Source organism: Neocloeon triangulifer, unplaced genomic scaffold, assembly GCF_031216515.1.
Source record: "Neocloeon triangulifer isolate White Clay Creek 2 clone unplaced genomic scaffold, ASM3121651v1 ptg000014l, whole genome shotgun sequence".
Taxonomy (NCBI): Eukaryota; Metazoa; Arthropoda; class Insecta; order Ephemeroptera; family Baetidae; genus Neocloeon; species Neocloeon triangulifer.
The window spans coordinates 16,773,165-16,794,925 of NW_026775556.1; the positions used below are offsets into that span (position 1 = coordinate 16,773,165).

General features: G+C 36.7%; 1 protein-coding gene and 1 long non-coding RNA gene across 2 annotated transcripts; both read right to left on the reverse strand.

Annotated features, from left to right (window-relative positions):
- Window positions 1–527: 527 nt before the first annotated feature.
- Window positions 528–1,212, reverse strand: LOC132201353 (uncharacterized). Its single transcript, XR_009442262.1, has 3 exons — window positions 1,087–1,212; window positions 930–1,036; window positions 528–853 (listed from the first exon to the last, which is right to left on the reverse strand). It is a non-coding gene; the product is annotated as an uncharacterized LOC132201353 (long non-coding RNA).
- A 12,907-nt stretch (window positions 1,213–14,119) lies between these two features.
- Window positions 14,120–15,973, reverse strand: LOC132201821 (uncharacterized; the record flags this gene model as incomplete). The annotated part of the gene is made up of 3 exons (XM_059628317.1): window positions 14,120–14,175; window positions 14,255–14,271; window positions 14,829–15,973. Coding segments are annotated over 3 exons (1,218 nt in total), but the record flags the coding sequence as incomplete, so codon positions are not given.
- Window positions 15,974–21,761: the final 5,788 nt, after the last annotated feature.

The window sequence follows — 21,761 nt, forward strand, 5'->3', positions numbered from 1 at the left end:
TTATACGTACCGTGTACAATTTATAAGGCTGTAATCAAAAGCCAGGCGATTCCTCAATAAATTATTACCGCAGCTAGTTGGACACAAGCGTTGGAATGGAGACAAAAATTCCGTGTTAAATAATTCTACACCAATTTTATCATAATTTTATGAGATACACAATAATTTGAAATTGAATCAGACGTGCAAGCTTCAATGTACGTAATGGGATTCTCAATACAATCATCCGTGTCCAAAATGATCAACACTATTGTGCAAATTTAATAATAATTCTGGAAAATCAATTATGCATTAATTTGGAATTTCTACAAGTAAAAAAATAAAGAAATTTCAAGTTCTAGAACTAATTTTAAAAGGTAGAAATCAAATTAACTTTATAATTGCATAATAATGATAGGTTAAATAGATGATCAAAGTAATACATTTTTATTTTTGTAAAAAATAATTTATTGACCTCAAATAACAAATTCAAATATTTTTTTGAGGGGTAATTTTAAAAGATTTCTTTTCTGTATTAGTGCAACAAAAGACTGTTTTGATATATTATTTTATATTAATGTAACACCATATCTGGAAATTAAAATATATTTTTATCCATCTTGCCGTTATTTACATAGAAAGCTGAGAACGGCGCTTCCGTTTCGCTGCGTCACGAAAGTGTCTGACAAATCAGATTGATTTCCAAGCTTAAATGAAAGGAGGTAGTATTCGGGCATCGGGGTTCTTGAAGGGAATTCATCATTCACGGTGCTCAATAAATTAAATGGATCGTCGGAGGAGTCACAGTAGCCATAACTACTTGCACCAAGTCGACTGGCCGCCATCCACGCTGGCATATGACGATACAAGGAACCTGGTTTCAATTATTTTCGGTTATGATGGAAATTCAGGAAAGTAAATAATTAATGTCTGATAAAATTGATACCAACCTAAAGTACTTGTATTTGCAATACATTGCAATTCTTCTCTTGATTTAATAGCGGCCAATTTCACCGTATTTGCAGCATGTTGAATAAGAATCTGTGTAACTTGCTTTCTGAATTTAACGATATGTTAAGAGTTTATTTGACTAAAATGTCATGTTACCGGTGATCGTATCCAAAGATATTTAATACCACAAGCGGAAAAAGTCTTAGTGTCCAATCTAATACCTAAAAAAAAGAATCAAAATTTAAATTCCTCAATTATTAATACTCACCTGACACGCATTCATTTTAAAACCAAATGTAATTGATTGACTGTTATGTTAATACAGTAAAGACTAATAAATACAAAATTAAATCAAAAATTTTTTTTTTAAATATTATGTGCTTACTATACTATCAAAAACTATCTATATTATTATTGACATCACAGAAATTTTAATTGGTTGTTTCTAGCCGTAAAATCATATTTCTTCTCTTACAATTTGTACTTGTTTGTGGTGTGCGGATATTGGAACACTGACCAGATTGCATTTGATTTTCGCATGATCTCGCATTTCTTGGCTCGCAGCCGCAGAAATAAATGCCTTTTCAGAAATCCATAAAGAGGCATACAATGTTAAACGATAGCGCGAAAATAAATACTTATCTTCGGCTGAAGAAGCTTTTAATGCAGCATGATGTGCGGACAAAATTGCCACTTGTTTAATATTGACTCGAGGAAAATGACTCCTCAATGACCGGTTGTTATGACTGAGTTTAATAATATCACTCCATTTCTGCAGGTTGTCACGACGCCCCGAAGTGAAGGAAATTTTCAGCCAAAACCTTGAAAACGCGAATCAAAGGCGGCGAGCCCCGGGAATAAATCCGAGGGAATTAATAAATTACGAATATGCCCGATATAAAAAAAAAAATTAAATAAAGAGCGGCGAATATTTGAGGCGCGCGAGCGTGAAAACGCGATAAATATTATTCGGCTCCGGCTGTGCGGTGTCTTGAGATTTTATCGGGCGCAGAATTATGAACTGCTGCTGGGGTTGTAAGTGAGGAGCTGTCCCAGATAAGGCGCCGTGTGTTATTGTTGCTGAATATATGGCCGTGCCGCAAACACGGGCAGCGGCGCAATAAACACGTTAAAACGGCAGCCAGCCTCTCAAGGTGACGCCTCCAGGTGCAAAGGCACAAACGGCCGCTTCACCCTCGAGTGACCTCTTTCAACCTGCGGCCACCATTCTTCTCTCGCGTGATTTACGCGCCGATTCACGACGCGCCGCTTTTCGCCCTCTTTCCGAATGCCCAAAACAATGAACGAACACAATCAAAAGATTAATTTTATGCCCTTCGAGCAAAACTTGGAAGGGCAAGGTGTTCTCCAATATAAATATAAATTCATTTGCTATAATCTTGACAACAATTTATTCAAATAAAATCAAATTGATTAATTTTCAGGGAAAATAATTCGCGTTCTTGTATTTGAGTCTATTGTTTTGTTAAATTTACTTCAAGTTACTTAAAAAGAAAGCATGAAGTCATCAATAATCTATATATTTCAATATCACACCTACATGCACTCCAATTAATATAAAGAAATTTCTAAAAAAATTATTTTCACAAAGAAATTATTATTTTCATAAAAAAAACCTTGCAAAGAAAGTAAAACTATAAAAATATTTTAATAAAGAAAAATTGAGAAAAGGAACCGTTTATTTTGTATATAAATGTTGTAAAAATTTAAAATATCTTTATTTCTTTTGTTCATTTGTTCACTTTTTTTGCAAATGAAAATTGATTTAAATACTTTTCGCAAGAGGAATTCTCGCTCTGAAAAAAATTAGATAAGCAAACAATGCGTGATTTATGGATTTATTTCGCAATATTCGGTTCCCGCCCTTTGACTAGTGTAAACGGCTCAGCTTTCAAAATCTCAAACTGTAAACGAGCTGTGGCCAAGCAATTTTCGTTGCATTTTTGTCACGTTGCCAAAACGTCATGTCAAATAAGTAGTTCGCCACAAACGAATTGCTGGCCTACTCACCCACTGAAAATATAATAATACAATTCAAAACTTTCGCGCTGGAATATGAATGAGAGATCATTTCGCGTGTGCTTGTGTAATGATGGATTAAAACGCGCGCATTGTCTCTGCGAGCTTTTTTTATTACGATTTGTGCTCTCTCGCATTGTAATAATTTGCCCGCGCACGCGGCGAGTGTTTTATTGAGCAACACGAACGGCAGCAGCTCTGCTCTCGATGGCATTTCACAGAACCAGCTAGGCGTGGAACAATGCGCCGCGCAATATTGTCTTGTGTGTTTGCAATTGAATATGCCTCTGCAGGGCTGCGTACCAAAGAGGGGCCAACGCCTTCATTCTTTACAAATAAGCCGGGCCCTGTCACATGCACTTCAATTCACCATCAAAGTGACAGATCAAATTTTGCATAATTTTCATAATGAATTGACTGTGTATGCACTCTGATGAATCAATTTATTTCAACTTGAGAGACATTCTTTCATATACTTGTCAACCTTTTGACGGAGCAATTTCATTAACATTGTGAGAGCTTGACAATGAATCATGGAATAATAATGCTAAATGCATTATTTGTTGATCTTCAGATATTTTTACTGCGGGATTGAATCAATTAAATACCTGTAGTCAATTTATAGGCAACAAATATTAATTACATATAAATACAAGAAATCTAGGTTTTTTTTTAATTAATTTATTTTTGATGATCAAGTCCCATCTCAATAAGATGATATCAATTATTAATAATATTTATCATAATCATACTTAGTGTAGTCTATATTTATTCTATAAGTATATTTTGAATTATTTAAACTTAATATTAACCATATTATCAATTAATTGAGCAATTAAATAACCACATTACAACACAAAGAACACATTTGGACCTTTTTATTTTACTTTGGAATTAATCTAATAATTTGTCTTAACAAAGCTGATAAAATTTAAAACTTTAAAGATTATAAAAAATTTAAAATAATAGTTTTCTTTTTACATTTTAATGACTGATTAAAAGTAGAAATAAATTAAAAAATTACATTTTAAGTTTGTTTATAAAATTAATCAATATAATTATGTTATTGAAATTAAGATAAAAAATTTAAAATTTGCAAAGTGTTCGTTATAGTAAATAAATTTTTTTTTAAACAAATATAAAATTTTATTGCACTCTTTGACACACTTTCAGTTCTTCTACAAAAGGATTTTAATAATGAAGTTTTTAAACTACAATAATTTCGGCAGGTTGCGAGCAACAAAAATTTTAGTCAATCAAGTACAATCGAGTAATGGACGCTGCCGAGGGTGGGAACTGAAATCGGATATTGAATGTTGAACACGGTGTTCGGCGGGCACAAATAAATAAACGGCTGATTAAAACATCATGCTCAAACGAAGCAACAAAAAGCAACACAGACGCCCACTCGGTCTTAACGAAGGGACATCTCCGGATGGCAGCCACAATAATTTGGCGCACGTATCAGGTGACCCTTTCTTTGTCGTTCCTTTTTAGGGTCCACCTGATCTGCTGCGGGGTCAAAGACACGCCTAAGGCGCCACTCGGGCAGTAAAATTCAAGTTCCGAACAGACCACCTAGAACCATCCGGATCTTTGATCTTTTTTCAATAAAAAAAAATCGTGCCTGTAAAAACAATAAGATTAATATCTATAACGACTATTTGTATTTTTACTAAGCAATGTAAATTTTATTTGAAAAATTAATTAAAATCATTGGACTTAATTTGAAATTTGAATATTTAAAAAAAAACTGCTTCTTAATATTGTTATAAGGCTAGTTTTGAATATATTTTGTTGCTGTTAGTTATGAGACGACTCTCTCGCAGATGATGCGTGTTGTTTTCGTTCTCTCGGCCGCTTTTAGGGGTGCGTGGGGTGCGACGTGCTCTTTTTATGGAAGCTTGTCGGCATTGCAAGAACGCGCGCGAGTGGGCCGCCGCATGTTTCTCGCAGCACTTTTCTGCACCTGCGTCGCCGCTCTCGCGATTGGACACTTCTTCTTCTTCTTCTTCGTCTGATTTGAATATATGCGAACGTATACATTTGAATTCTCGTTACACTATTACGCCGCTCGCCTGTGTATTTATTTGTAGCAACACGGCTCATACATTACTACCTGCGTCCTGCACTGCCCCCCGTTCTGCTCTGCGTTCAAAATGTGTACAAGGATGCACAAAAGACACGCGAGATGATTTTCAAACTGCAAACAATAACGCTCTTGATATGTTCAAGGCCTAAATATTTAGTGGATTTTTGCTAAGGTTTGACAGAAATTAATTTTTTCAGATTTTCCTGGAAGATCGTTCTCAGGATTGCTATTAATTTTCGGAGATGACTGACTTTGAGTGATCGTTCCCTGGGAGGGTAACAAATATTTTCGTAGACGTAATTTTCAAACGCGAGGAAATTACCTGAAAAAGTGGCGGGCGGAGTAATTTATTAGGCCGGCGTGCCAAATGGCCTTCGGTGCAGTTTTTTTTTGCTCCGGTCCAAAGGCAGATTCGGCGGCGCGATTGCGGAAAGAGATGTGCTCTCGGTCTGCGGCCGGACAGCAACTTTTCTACTTGATTGTTATCAGATAGTGCGCGGATCTTTGCGAGATTTATTTGGCCGGCCAGCCGTGGGTCATAAAAGGCTCCGCGAGATACGCATCTGCACAGAGGGTTCTCTTTCTCTGTGCCGAATGCAAATCAGACGCCAAATTAGCCAGCCGCTAATTAGGCGGCCAAAGGGGCGGGCCACCGGCCCAAAGAAGTGCGCTCCACCCAACCTGCAAAAAAATAACCCCTTACAATGTTTCCAAAATTTATGCAATGGCTCATTACATCTCTGTGTGTGCAGGATGAGTTATAAGTATGGACGTGAAATGTCTGATAAAGTATAAACGCGTTGCCCTCCCATGTGAAATGTGCAATTGTTTGCCAAGTCATGTGTGCAATTTTCGTCTGCCAAGGTTGGTTCTTTCAATTTGTATTCGTTAGAGAAATGAGGAAAAAGTAATAACGTGGTTCAATTTTGGCAGAGAGTTAATTTAACAAAGAAAATGATTACTAAAAAATTATCTGTTAAGTGTTTAGTTTAAAAAAACCTAATTAAATTTTATTTTCTACACTACCTTAATTATAAATTAAAAATTGAACACATTATTTATATTATGTAATTTTCATTAAATAAATTTTGTTTATTATTTATCATTCGTTATTATAAAGTAAAAAAAATACATAAATTATATTATATGATTTTTAACTTTTTTTGTAAATAAATATATTATAAATTTTGACACGCTCTCCAATTAGAAATAAATGCTGTCCTACGACTTATCTTTACTAGCGATGGAGTCTGGAGTTATGGATTATATGATAATTTGATTCATATAATATACTTATTGAATTTAATGTATTAATGACAATGAAACATAAATTTTTGAAATTATAGGAGGAATAGATTGATGTTAGCATTTTTAAATATTTAAATTTTAATTTATTGAAATTGCAATTTTTAATTATGAATTTAAAAAAATTTAGTTACCCCTGCAGAGACGTAAATTGCTGATAATTTTTCAAGATTCTAGTTTTCCTCGTCGCTGCATGGAACTCCATACACTGGAGAAACGCAAATGGTGCAATAAAATAAGCGTTTCAAGGATCGGCCGCAGACCTTATTTTTCTCGCAAAAGCTGGCGACAAGTGGACAGCGGTGCGAGAAGTCTCCACCTGAGAGAGCGAGGATCTTGATAGTTTTATTGTTGATGTGCACCGCAAGAAGTCACCGCGCGCGTTTCACGTTTTTATTGAGCAATATTCAATTTTCCGCGCGGCTCTTGGCCTCGGTCCAATATTCAAAATCTGATTTCATCGCCGCCGAGAAAGAGAGAGATGGATAGAGGAGCCCAACACGCGTCTTCATTTGCATAATCTCGGCCGATCCTTACACTATGTACAACTCCACCTGCGCGCTCCACACGGGGGCACAGCCCGAAAATGATTCCCGGCTTATTGATTTTCCGCTCTATCGTGCCAGATTATCTTTGTTGTCGCGCGACTGGAACTCCTCCGCACCGAAATTATATTAAGGCCACAAATCAACGGCAAAAGTGCCAAAAGAAATACAATCTTAACGGCCGATCGACGCAATTATTTGGGCCGAATTTCTTTCTCTCTGTTGGTTTTAAAAAAATAAAGAGAGGGAAAACGAGCGGCCGGCGGCTGTATTTCTAGGGGCTTTGTTTGCAAATCACCGCTCTAACGAGCATAATTGAATTAAAATAATGAGCTCGGACCTGTTCGGTGTTTTTTTTATTTTTATTTTAGGTCCTCGGGGCCTTTAGGGGCGTGGGCGGCGCTGCATCTCAGGTGCGATATCTAATAATTGAATTGAAAGGCCCCAAGTGATTGATTTCGACGACTCTTTCCTTTCCTCGGTATGCAAATGAGCGCAGGTTTCGTTGGTTGGTGGCGCCGTAGTGATGACCCTTCGTCTGTTTGTTTTGTGTTCAATCAATTTAGACAATCGCGGTCGTAAAAATTGAAAGTGTATGTTTTGCCCACAAGTATATACCATTAAAAATAACTCACGAGTGTCGCAACGAATACGTGAATTCACTTTCAAATGTATAGATATGAGAAAAGTTTTGCTTATATTCCAGTCGATAATTGGCTCGGAATAAATATATAATATTTCCAAATACAAAAAAAATTATTACACGTGAAGGTCTGGAGACGACGGTGGGTCGGATAAATTGAAAATAATTCACTGTCAGGGCAAGGAATAAAGAACGTCAGATATTGTTTACTCGAAACGAGAATATATGCATGTAAGAGATGGAGAGAGCAAACAAGCGCTTTAAAAATTAAGCCGCTTGTTAAAAGGAGGCCATCAATATGCTGCTTAAGATGCTTTCTTTGTACTCGCGCGAGAGCACAGCCTTAAAAATAAATACGTGCATATATATTCATAGCGTGCGTGATTTGTGGCTATGCGCGAGGATGCATTTCAATTTTAACCAGCAGACAGCAGACGCCTTTTTGTTTCCTCAGCAGGATGACCACAGACAAGCTCGCCTTGTATAGGTCCCATTTAATCGTTTCAAAATCAATTGCATTAGAAGGGCATAGTTTCCAAAAAGGGTAATTAAATTTATTATTAATATAATTGAAATATATGTTGTTGGAGGACTGGCATGAAGTTCCCTAAGTGGAAATTGGCAAAAGTGGAAGTTGGCAAATAACATGGAGGCAAAAGGTGGGGCCAGGGTAGTATGGGAAGGAAATGGGCAGCATCTACACATGATTTGACGGTCCCTGAAGCCAATGAGTGAATGGGGTTCCACACAAATTTAATTGCAGGTGGAAATTACGAGTTTTAGTGTTGAAATTCGCGTCAGTCGCGTCAGGCGCGTCAGGCGAGTCAGTCGCGTCAGTCGCGTCAGGCGAGTCAGTCGCGTCAGGCGAGTCAGTCGCGTCAGGCGAGTCAGTCGCGTCAGGCGAGTCAGTCGCGTCAGGCGAGTCAGTCGCGTCAGGCGAGTCAGTCGCGTCAGGCGAGTCAGTCGCGTCAGGCGAGTCAGTCGCGTCAGGCGAGTCAGTCGCGTCAGGCGAGTCAGTCGCGTCAGGCGAGTCAGTCGCGTCAGGCGAGTCAGTCGCGTCAGGCGAGTCAGTCGCGTCAGGCGAGTCAGTCGCGTCAGGCGAGTCAGTCGCGTCAGGCGAGTCAGTCGCGTCAGGCGAGTCAGTCGCGTCAGGCGAGTCAGTCGCGTCAGGCGAGTCAGTCGCGTCAGGCGAGTCAGTCGCGTCAGGCGAGTCAGTCGCGTCAGGCGAGTCAGTCGCGTCAGGCGAGTCAGTCGCGTCAGGCGAGTCAGTCGCGTCAGGCGAGTCAGTCGCGTCAGGCGAGTCAGTCGAGTCAGTCGCGTCAGTCGAGTCAGTCGAGTTAGGCGAGTTAAGCGAGCCGCACGAGTTTTAATGTTTTTTAGAATAAATAGAATATTATGTTGCTTTTTTTCCTTCATTTTCATATATAATAAAAAATTGAGTTGTTTCTTTTTTGAAGTCAATACATAATGTGCACGAATTTTTTTTCCATGCCGAAGAAGTGTTGTTTACGGTGTTACCTTCACGCAGATTAGACAGCAGTACCACCTGCCTTCCAGTTCGGATTCGGACTCTACTTGAAGCCACTAGGGAGTTTCCTCTCGGGAATCGGGAATTTCCACTCAATGAAATTTTAAGTAGCTCAAAAAATATCAATCATAAATCTCCAAGAGTGGAAGCTTATTTCTAGGACACTTAAAATTTAGGACAAATTAAATGAAAAATTTAGGATACTTTTTTTAGGATCTTTAATTTTAGGACAAATGACGAATTCAGTTTTAGGACAAATGATTTTAGGACAAACCCCCAAAATTGGAAATTGAGTAGCTTTCTCGGGTGTTTCTAAGGGAGTTTTCACTTATATGCTCAATATAAATGCGATTTTTAATTTCAATACTAAAACTCGTAATTTCCACCCGCAATTAAATTTGTGTGGAACCCCATTCACTCATTAGCTTCAGGGACCGTCAAATCATGTGTAGATGCTGCCCATTTCCTCCCCATACTACCCTGGCCCCACCTTTTGCCTCCATGTTATTCGCCAACTTCCATTTTTGCCAATTTCCACTAAGGAAACTTCTACCCCCCCCCCCCCCGTTGTTGGAGAATTGATTTTTTTTTAAATATACAGATAAATAATATATTTCCTATCGAGTAATATTTTTCCGCACCAGGGGTTGTTTGTATTTACAATCATTTTAAGCAAAACATATTCTGAATTTAATTCATTCAGCGAAATTAAATTTCAATGCTCATTTAAATTACATATTAAAAAAAATTATGAAATAAATAAAAGACTTTCATGACGCAATTTTCCGTTTGAAGAACGCATGCACAAACGGATTGACCCACATAAGAGCAAGTATGCGCTTATAGTTTTGTGACATTTCTGTCATATTTAATAGGCAGAACATGGATGCTGTCGACAAGCGTCGTTCGGTCGCGAGGTATTGTGTTTGCGGAGGAGACAAAGGCCATCTCGTAATATCAAGCTGATTAGAATGCAGCGCGTGCACTTTGCGCAGAGTGAATAAATCTCTGTTTCAGAGTGGAGCAGGCACTACACACAACTATACACGCCGACTTGAAGAACATGCAGAGAGAAGACGCTCGAGAATGAATATGCGCGTCCTTAATCTGAGTGACGCGCCGATCGAGATAACAATCGGCACAAGCGAGTAAATCAGCCGTAATGAGAGGGACGCAGAAATAAAGAAGAGAGACAAAATCTCCGCCCTGCGATCTTCTTTTATTCGCGAAATATGCAAATGGCACACAAAAAAGAGGACGAACATTTTATAATTAGCGCACACAATTCACCCGGTTGTAAATTTGTTTTGTTTATTGGTCACCGGCATTTGTCGCCCTAATGAATTGGAAAGACCCCGCTTCTTAATTGGCAATTAATTGCACGCACATAAATTTAAATCCGTGTCGATTTCTTGTCACTGGCGCTGCTCCAGATTAGATGGGTGCAAGATAACAATTTAATTTGCAATTAAACGGGCCCACAAGGAGTGGCCCCTGTCACTCGCTCAGGGATATCAAATAGCAATTTCATTCACGAAAAAAAAATCCTAACGGTCCAAAGTGAACAAAGAATATATATTAAATTTCGGTCCTTTGTGGGGAAATTCCACGCTTTATTTGTTGCCAAGGTTTCGCACAGACGGAGTGAAATTATATAAATTATATTTGTTCTGGTCTGCGCGCGAGTTCAATTGATGCGTATCTCGTGTCAGTCTGCGGCGAGAAGGTCCAGATGTGACGCGCCGGTTTAATTTTCCGCGCGTCATTTTGAGTGAGCCTCTCAGGTGTTGGTGTGGGCCCAATTACACACCTCGCCCGATACCATCTCCAAATCTCCGCGGCCACAATAATAATAATAATACTCACAATAAATCTGATTACAATCAGGACGCGTTGATTTTTCAAAATTAAAAAAGCGAGTGTCCTGCCGGCGCTCGGGCATGGGATGGGCGAGACCATTACGGTTATTGTTATGGCCGCACCAATTTGTCTCCAAATTAACGCTGTAGAGTCTGCAAGCTTTTATACTTTGGACCAACCCTTTATATATTTTCCACCAGACTTAGAGGGTCTCTTATCATCGCATTCCCATCTCGGCGTTACAACGTTTTACAACAAATTTCTGCCGCATAAGTTCCCTCTCGGATTTGTGGCCGCACTCTTTTCAATTATCTCGTTTCAGTGTTCAGCTTTTGATTTGAATAAACAACGCCCATCACAAACGCAGTGACCACATCAATCTTGTGTGGCATGTGAATTTCTTCCTTTGCCAGCAGAGCAAGTGGAAACCAACTAAAACTTGACAAGTTTGTCTACCTTAATTTTTATTCATCTTATACACATTAAAAACAATTTGAAGGTATTTTTCGATGCAGTCAACAATTTTTATATATTGCAGTTCAATGTGATGTAATAACGGCAGATAATTTTTTCTCGATGAAAAGCAAAACTGTCGATTAAATTTTAATCCAGAAAGGAAAACATCCCTGACATTCTAATTTAAAAAGAAGAATCAGTTCTTTTAGTGTTATTTTATTATTGATTATTTCTGGCGTAAAATTAATGTAAAAATTTATTTGGATGAGTTCATGTATGGGGCATAGTTGTCCTAAATTCGAACCCAATAAACATTTCTTGAACCTAAAACTAAAAAAGGTAAAATATTGGAAGTTTTGTTTGGGATTTCACCACAAAGTTCATTCTATATATCTTGGGTAGTGATTGCTTCTGTGGTTTATGAAAAATTAATAAATTATATAATTTACAACTAAATCAATTGGATCAATTGATATGTAAAAACTTCTGTTGTTTTACTGTCTATTTTGTACATAAAGCTTGAATACTATAAAAAAAATAAAGTTTTAATTTTACTATAAAATATTTAATATAATATATACAAAATTTTTATTTGGTTTTGATTTAAAATTTTTAAATAAAAATACCCAATATAGATAATGAATTGTTGTAAATAATTTTAACTTATTTTTATGATAATGCATAAAAAAAGATTTAAAAATATATAATATATATATAAATTTTATGGCTTAATAAGGTATTGTACATTTTAATAGCTATTAATATGTTTTATAGTGTACTTGGCCACAGTTTGTATGAATATCATTAAATGCAATCATTTTGAATTATAAAAAAAATAATCATGTGAATTAAAATAACTATAATGATAAAGGTAAAATTGTAACTTCTTTCACGAAAGAGTGGAGAGACTGTGGGGCTCTCTAATTTTTTACTCTTTTATGAGCCCAAAGAGTAGAAACTAAAAACCATTTTCAGACTGAGCGTAATAAATCACGAGAGGAATCAAACGATCAGGCGGCAAAACAACGCACGCGTCCGAAGCCATAGCAATTTTCAATTATTGCCCGCCGCTCGGTCGGTCGGTCTTTCTCTGGACGTCTGCAGAGATGATCTCGAGCGATTCGTCTCCAAATTAGAGTGAAAAGGCGTGTGCACCGCTGGTGTTGCACACCCAAAGTGACTGACTCACCTGCTCGACGCGCACACCGTATAATTATATCAAAACGGCGTGTTTATTTGGTGCGAGAAAAGGTAAATATATTCCTCCTGCTGCGAGAGAGAAAAAGATGCTATCTGTCCCAGTCTCTCTCTTTTGTGCGGCTGCTCCCAAATTTCTGGGGCCCGGCCCCAGGCCTGCCAGCCAGGCTACCGGCGTGGGTGCCAATTATTATTTTATTGTCCGATTCAATTGCCGCAGATAAACGCTAGGAAAATATGGCACGCAATAAAGCACAGCTAGCTATCTGCCATCAGCAAACAGGCCACAAATACGTGTGGAAAGAGAGATGCACGCCAATTACGCTGGCCCCTGATCAATCAATTCCTCAGCCCGCCACCTTTTATCACACATCGGCCTTCCTGAAACGTTTTGGTGAATTACAAACTTGGTCAGATCGCTTAATGTTGGATCCAGGGTTTCTGAGCATGAGCTGCTCGCGAGCAAGATTGAGCAAAATTTTGCTCGCGAGCATCATTGAGCACTCTATAAGGGAGCATGCTCGCGAGCATTTTCTCGGGAGCATCCCAAATGGGAGCATGCTCGCGAGCAGACGTAGGTGAGCACCACTCGGGTGAGCAAGAGCAGGAGCAGAAATTAGGGAGCACTCTAAGAGTGAGCAGGAGCAGGAGCAGAAATAAAGGAGCACTCTACGAGTGAGCAGGAGCAGGAGCAATAATATTTAAAGTTGCTCCCGGTGCTCCATCTGCTCTCATTTGCTTGAAATTTACACTGCAGGGTAGCAGAATAACATACTAATATAAGGTGCAGCGGATGGCAGTATTGCTCCGCCTACAACCTCTGTACCAAAAGAAAAGTGACATTTCTTGCTTGGCGTTTTTCTCGCTTTTGTGATCGACAGCGCGCGCACTTCAATTTCCAGTGGCCATGATTATTCTTATTAATGAACTTTAATGAACAAACAAAAATTTAATTTCAAAAGTTTTCTGAAACCTAAATTTTCTCAATTAAATAATTATATCTCAATCTCTGCTTTAAAAATATTTATAACAGCGCATTTTATATAATAATTTTAACCCACAAAATATTTTGGTAATAAAAAAAAAATTTGGAATTCAATCTTGTGATGAATATGAATTATTTGTTTATAAAAAAATCATTTTCAAAAATCTTGTTTCATTAGTGAGTTTCTTTAAAATACATTTTCATTTAACAATAACATAAATACGCATATATAATAATATAAAATATTTTTTTTCAGTGCATGAAAATTCAATTATCATTTGAGTATTTGGATTTTTTTCTTGCTGAAAGTAAAAAAAATAAATTCAATTTTTTTATGAAGTGCTTTTTTCCCAACAGATTATAAGAATTCAAGGAATGAATAAAAAATTAAAATACAAAATTTGCCTTTTTAGAATCTTTATTAATACCAAAATGTTTTCCATATTATACAATACACACTTTCCTTAATTGTCTAATTTGATATTATTTAGAAAGTTTCCTTATGAAATCAAGATTACAAAATTTCAATAACAATTTGTCACTCTGTTTCCTGGCGTTTGTACAACGTGTTTGCCCTTACAACCATGATGTCATCTACAGTTTCAGAATTCATTCTGTTTCTCAATGGATTTATTATAAATTTTAAACCAGAAAAGAGCCTCTCAACGCTAACCTGCGTTGGTGGTGCTCCTAAAACAATCATTGCAACGTCAAATAAGTGAGGATATTTGCTTTGGTTTTCGCACCAAAAGTTAATAATGTTAATGGACCTATCCCTTATTCTCGGTTGATTTGCAAATTCCCTTATCTCAGTTTCCATTTGAACTGGATTAAACGTTTGCAAATTACCATTGCTAGACTGAGCAAAGGGTGAATTTTTTTGTTTTCTTTTTTCTATTTCACGCAAATGTGCCTCAAATGGATCATTATCAAATGGCTCATCCTCGTCAGAGCATTCATCAGCGTTAATTTCTTGCAGTTGTTCACCACTCTCTTTGCTTGCAATGGCGTGCATTTTTGTACCTAAACAAATTAGATGCTCTTGAGCTATTTTAATTTGCTCTCTGTCCAAAAGAACTTGCACGCGAGGGTCAAGGTACACTGCCGCTAGAATGGCTTGATTATTTTCAAAACACTCCTCACGCATTTTCATGTGTTTTTCCAAAATGCTTGAAAAATTTGTGTTTGCTTCGGACACTCTAGTGAGGCATTCTTTCCATATAACAAACATATCACTTAATGTTAACTGTTCAGCTTGCAATTTTAATGTTGCGACTTTTGGATGCTTTAGAACTTCCACAAGTTTTTCGATCAACGCAAATTCATCGTCACTTAACAAAAAATCAGAATCCAACCACAAGATACACTTATTAGAGCTGCAAAATGCTTTGAATTTTAAACATGATTCAAGCATGTCATAGGTAGAGCACCACCTTGTAGGGACATCAAGTACAGGTGCTGTTAATCTCTCATCACTGGCTAAATTATAGTCGCTAATCATCTTTTGGCCTCTCGGAGTCCGAAGTTTTTTTATTAACTCTCTCACTCTACTCAGTACTTCTCGGTCAGAATCATCTTGTTCTCTCATCATTTCCTTCATTGCACCTTCAATTGCAAGTTGCAAAGTATGAGCCATACATCTTATTTCATGGACACCCAATTTCACATCATCGCATATAACGTACAAAGAACCTAGCATCTCCATAACACCTTGAACACTACTCTCGGTATTGGATTCAAATTGATCATTATTTGTAATTTTTTCTTGTGTCATATCCTCAAATATCATATCAACGGCCTCCTGGTCAATAATTTTTCCAGCTCTGACCATATTCCTACCATTGTCATAGGTACACGAATAAATTTGATCTAGCGTCAGATCATACAAAACCAACAATTTAGCAAGTTCGTCGTAGATATACTGAGCAGTGTGTTGTTCGAGCAGTACAATACAACCTAAAGTGCGGATAACAATTTTTTTCCCAACCACCCTTTGAATGTTTACTCCCAAATATCCTCTATCTAGTCTTGTTACAGCGTCCATTTTTAAAGAAAACATTTTCTTCTTGAACAAACTTTTTGTTTCTTCCCTGACTTTTGAAGCTTGCTCTCTAATGAGTTGAGGCAAAGATTCAGGAGTTAAATTGAATTTTTCTGGCATCGCCTCTAAAATTGGATTTAAAATTTTTTTCATTCCCGAATCTTTCAAGATTGTAAATGGCCTTCCATTAACTGTGCACAATTCAATTGCTGCTTCAAGAAGTTTGTTTTTAGTTAATTTCACTTCTTGCAAAGATACATAATTACTGATTAGTCTCTTTTTGCAAACCCCATTTGGTTTCCTTTTTAAGCTGCCTTTTCTTGAGGTATTACTGGGAGGTGAAATCGGTGTACGTAATTAGAGAAGTATCTTCGTCTTCCAATGCGACAACGTCTGATTGCGATTCATTCGAAAATGAAGAAGTAGAAGCAGCCGTACTTTGGTCACCTAAAAAAAAAAAAAAAAAAAAAAAATTGAAATCACTGGAAAAATTAATAATTACTTTGTATTCTATTTAAAAATTAAGAAAGTACAGAATTTCAATTTAAAACTAATGAGGACAAAATAAAATAATATCAAAATGATAAATTTATTATATGAATATTTTAATGAAGTCATCTTTGTTAATAAATCAATTGTTATTTTTAAATTTTTTAAATACATTCTAATATTTTAATAATTACATTATTAATAATGTAATATTTTTGTCAAGTCATCTAACAATAACATATAAAGCCTAGATTCAAAGGAAATTTATTGGGTTCGTAATTAAGACAACTTTGCCCAATACATGAACTCATTAAAATTAAATACAAGGAAAAAAACCTTTATTCTGAGCTGGAATCTCAAAAGGAGATTTTCTCGTTGGTGTCTGTTTCTCTGCCGCAGCTTTAACCAGCTCACTATAAAACTTTTTATGGCAGCATTTCAAGTGGCGTCTCATGTTGAATGAGCGTCCTTCCTAAAACAAAATAATAATAATTATTAGCAAAACATATTTTTTTGTCGAATTGTAGAAAATACAAAATATAATTAAATATTTGAGACTGGAGGCGTGTAATTCAATTTTAAAATGTAATATTGCGAAATACGCAAGATTCGTTTTCAAGACAGATTTGTATAATAATTTGATAATTTAAATTTAGATTTTGATAGGATTCATGTTAATTATGAATTAAAAAAACTTTTTCTGTTCGAGTGGTTTATTATTTCACAGAAAAGAAAATAATAATCATCTACTAAGTGTTTCACGAGTTTTGGAATTATAAATGACAAAAATAGCATGAATTAGTTTGCCCATGTTTCACCGTTTATGAAAAATTAATTTTATTAACAATCTACTCCTGACCTACTCTATTACAGTTCCATATTATAATAAATTATTTTAAACAGTTAAAAAGAAAATTAAAATTGATTAACAGTGTTACAAATTAGAAATTTTTTAGCTCCAAAAATTATTTTTTTATTTTTTTAAAAATGCTTGAAAGATTAATTCCTGAAATAAGTTTAAAAAATGGTTTAAGCCACAGCACGAATGCAAAACACGTAGAACAGAAGGTTTTTTATGAAGGAATAAACAACTTGAAAAACATAATTATAGAAGAAAGTCTTTTGAAAATCAAATGTAAAAAATTAAAATTAAATGACAATTTAAATTTAACTGTAATCAAAATATTTTAATACCCTTTGTTAATATAGCCAGCGAATGAATAATATCAAATTTTAATAAAGTTACATAATTCGCATTTCACAGGGTACTTTCGTCGTATACAAAAAAATTGGCACTCATAGATTTTCTAAGTTCTAAGCAAAAAATTAATCACGCCCTCCAGGCCCTCTCATGCGTCTAATTAATGCGCCCTCGCTGCATGAGGTGATGCGCATTATTTTGCTTGCAACACATTAAGGCTCTCATAAGAGCATAAGAGGCTTCCTAGTCACATAAAACAAGTTTCTGAACATCACAAATTCCCACAAAATTCACCCTTTGCATTCTATGGAAAAGAAAGACACCTCCCCCTAATCCTATTTTATGCTTCAATGGGTATACATGCACTATATACCCAATGTCTGTCTGTTTGCCTCAAAAATGGCTACTTTGTCAAAAAAAGTAAGCTGCACAGCATGTATTCAATTCTTGTTGACATGAAACTTCAATAGAAATATAGTTTTACCAGGAAATGTCTTGACCACAACAAGGGTCTCTGGCTAGAGACTCTCTGCAAACAAGACCCCCTGCATATTAAAGCTTTCTAAAATTGACAAGTAGGTTGTCTGTTGAGGGTTATTGACCGAAATCAGCGACAAGTAAATAATGCGTCTGGCGCCGGATGCCTGGCACATTTTTAATCCGAGAAAATTTACCCGCCAAATTTTTCCGCGGTCCTGTATGTACTTCTCGCGCTTTCCCACATAACACAAATTTATCAAATTGAAAAAGGCGCGTTTTATTCATTTTGGAGTGATTCTTTTTATTCAAATTTATAATCCTTTTATCAATTTGAAATTCGGTAAATTCAAATCTGCATAATTTACAACAACAAAAAATTTAAATTGTCGATTTTTTGCATAATGATTTTAATTTTAATTAGAAAAATTTAAAATGCAGCATTAGATAAAAATTTCATATAATTTTCAAAATTTTATTTCGACATTCGACACTGATTTTCTAAATTCTACGCAATTAGGCAAAGCCATAATGTGCATGGCGCGCTATAACTTTTGCACATCTTTAGTGGCGGAGCTCAATTCGCACAACCGCGTGTAAGTGAAACGATTTGCATCTTCCAATTATTTAAAACAAATTTATGAACAGCAAACTTTTGAATGGAAATTCAATTTTGATTTTTTATTAGAAAATAAATGGAATTGATTGGAATTTTTAATTCAAATATTATTGAAAAAGATCGCCTTTAGATTACCAGAAAATTCAAAATATAAGAACCAGAAGCAACCAGAAAATAATTCATTGATTAGATTTGCAAATTTATTTAAATCTCGATAGGATATTAAAAAAAACTTACCGATATTGTTGTTTTGCAGTATGCTGTTCCACCTTCTTTCTTCAAATTGCATTCAAATTTTTCGCCGACTTTCTTCATGAACTGACGTATCTCTGGATGTGCCATTTTTACACAAAAATTGCACAAATTTAGCTAGGGGACGCTTGACCAGCGTGCACCAAGCAAGAGTGCAACCTGTGAAGCTGCTTGAACTTCTGCACTTGCTGCAGCTCTTTCTTTTCTTTCATCACCTTTGCCCCCACCCTGTTGGAAAAATGTGTGATTTATGTCCAAAGATGGCACGCGACTCGCCCCTATTTTTTCCTCCCACATGCTTTGCTCTTAGATGGAGAGTAAGCTCCTTCACATTATGTGCTCCTGGCAAACCTACAACCTGCAAAGGGCTTTCCTCTTTCTCTATATGAAGACAGAGATACAATGTCCTACTTGTTATGTGCTCCTGGCAAACGTTTCACCCTGAAGCATATAAATTTAAAAGAGAAATAATATTTCAGTTGAGTTATAATTTATTTTTATAAAAATATAATTTAATTATCATCTAATAACATAATTTAAAGAGTTTAATTTATTCATAAGGTAATTATTGTGTGTTTGACTTATAATATGTTATTTATAGCATATCTAAGGATTGATTTGAGAAAATTTTCCACAAAAAGTAGCCTTGCTATTGGTATAATAGCTCAGAGTGAGCACCAAGTGATTGAGCATGCTCGCGAGCAATTCACAAGGGAGCAGGAGCATGCTCGCGAGCATGCTCGGGAGCAATCCAATTTGGAGCATGCTCGCGAGCATACACTCGCGAGCACCTTTCGATGGGAGCGTGCTCGCGAGCAGACGTAGGTGAGCACCATGGGGGTGAGCAGGAGCAGGAGCAGAAATTAGGGAGCACTCTAAGAGTGAGCAGGAGCTGGAGCAATTTTTGAGGAGCAGCAAAAAATTTTAATGCTCCGAAACCCTGGTTGGATCAAATGAGTTTCAACCAGAAAAGAGTAAGAGTAAATTTGATAAATTACTCATTTTTCAAGTTTAAATTTGTGTTGTTAAGTGAGAAACAGTTGGCAATAATATAAAAGAACAATTATAAGGGCACTTTTGTTGGACATTTAGTGAATACGCTTACATTAAATATTTGTATTTGAATTGCATTATAAATTCATCTGAAACAATTTAATGTGATTTGAAATAATGATTCCATACGCAGGACGCCACATCAGAATTAAACATTTTTGATTATACAATAAGATTTTATGCTCTAATTGTATTCAGAAAATTTATCAAATAATTAAAATAGAAATTATCTTTAAAAAATAACTTTCTAAAAGAAAGGATATTTCTTAGAAACCAGGAAATAAATAAATGTTTAAAGTAATTAAAATAATAAATTTAAATGTAAAGTATGATAATGTATAATTTATTTGAGTAAATTAGAAAAACTACAAATTAATTAAACGCGAAATTTAATTAATTATTTTATTTTGCTTCATTAGTTATAAGTAATAATACTGTTTACTGTTGGTTATAAAACCTTCCCTAATTTAGGGGTGAGCAACGTGTCGGGCAGCTCTGCTCTGCCGGTTGCATACTTTTCTTGCAGGAAGGGGTTCTGCTGCTCTCTATTGCGTGTGTTAAAGCGTCGAGAGAGGCGAGACGTTGGGAAATGTTTTAATTGCCGGTCGCACGACGGCACTGGACGATTGCTGTCGAGGCCGTTTGGAGGCCGGAGGTGGGCGGCCAGTGGCGCGGAACCTCGGTGGCTGCGTTCATGTCTCCTCGATGGCCATTATCACTCTTCCTGGCCGGGGCTCAATTAATTCGCGGCGGCTCGCGTGGGCGACGCAGAGTGAATGGCACTCATTCAGATTGAATTTTACTGCCGCCGCGCGAATTATTACTCATTTTATTATTCGCTCTTTGTGTTCAAGTGGCGCGTGGGTTTCTCTTGACGAGCTAAAGAAAAAAAAAATCAAATCCTCAGAAAATCTCGATCTTATCACTCTGTCGACCGAGAAGGGATATTTATATCAAATTTAAACGCAAAAATTGTTACGCCAAATTTATCGATCGGCCCCAAGGTGCGGCTGATCAAACGGAGGCCCTGCTCATGATAACGTGAAAAATGTGGCGCTGACCACGCATTGTTTGAGCAGCTCGAAGCTTAATGGCCGCCTTTTAATGAATTAGTCCGCCAATTAAGCAACCTCTTGTTCCAAAATCACGCACGCTTGCAGAATGAATAATTCCAAGGAGAATTCAAGTGCGGAAGATACGGACCTGCCCGTGCTTGTATTGTTAACAATTCCTGTTCACCTTCGTCTAAAACTGATGCAAATAAAAAAAAAATCATGTAACCTGGAGTTAAATTAATAAATTTGGTGTATTTTTTAATATTACCCCTTTTTTAAATTAATTAATTTCCAAACCTATCAAGTTTGATTTATGGTTGTGATATGTTTTTTGTTATAATATTTAGGGTCTGTCAAAAAGGAACCCGGGAGATTTGAACGCCAGAGGCTCTTCTGCGAAAGACATCAATTAATTGTTGGCGGCAATTAAATCGTGATTACCTCTCTGACTAGGTTTCGAGCGGGTCGCACATGTTTGTGTTTGCCAGTCAAATGTGACAGGCGCAATTACGCACTTAATCACACGCTGCCCCGCGCGGTGCAGTCTGAAAACTTAATTAGGCCCCTAATTACTAACGAATGCTACCGCCATGCTTGTCACTCACTCTCGGCAAATCGGCCAACGAAACGCAGAGACCACACGGACAAATCGAATGAATCGAGAGCGGCCCTTTTGATTGACAAAAAAATAATATTTATTTCTATCGCTGACGGGCGTGGGTGTGATGAAGAGGCTTTTTACGTTGGAATTTCACGCTTTCGGCGCCTCAATCGATCCGTGGAGTCGGACCGCACAAAAAGAACCCATGAAAAGAAACATGCATGCGTGAAAGGTTGGAAAGTATAAATAAAAAATGACTTGTCCTGACTCGCTTCCAGCCCAAAGGAAATAGTACAAAAATAGATTTGTGTTTTTGAAAGTGGTTAAAGGTCATGACGTAATTGAAAAAGATAAAAGGAAGTGAGTCGGCACTATTTAAAAGTTTATATTAT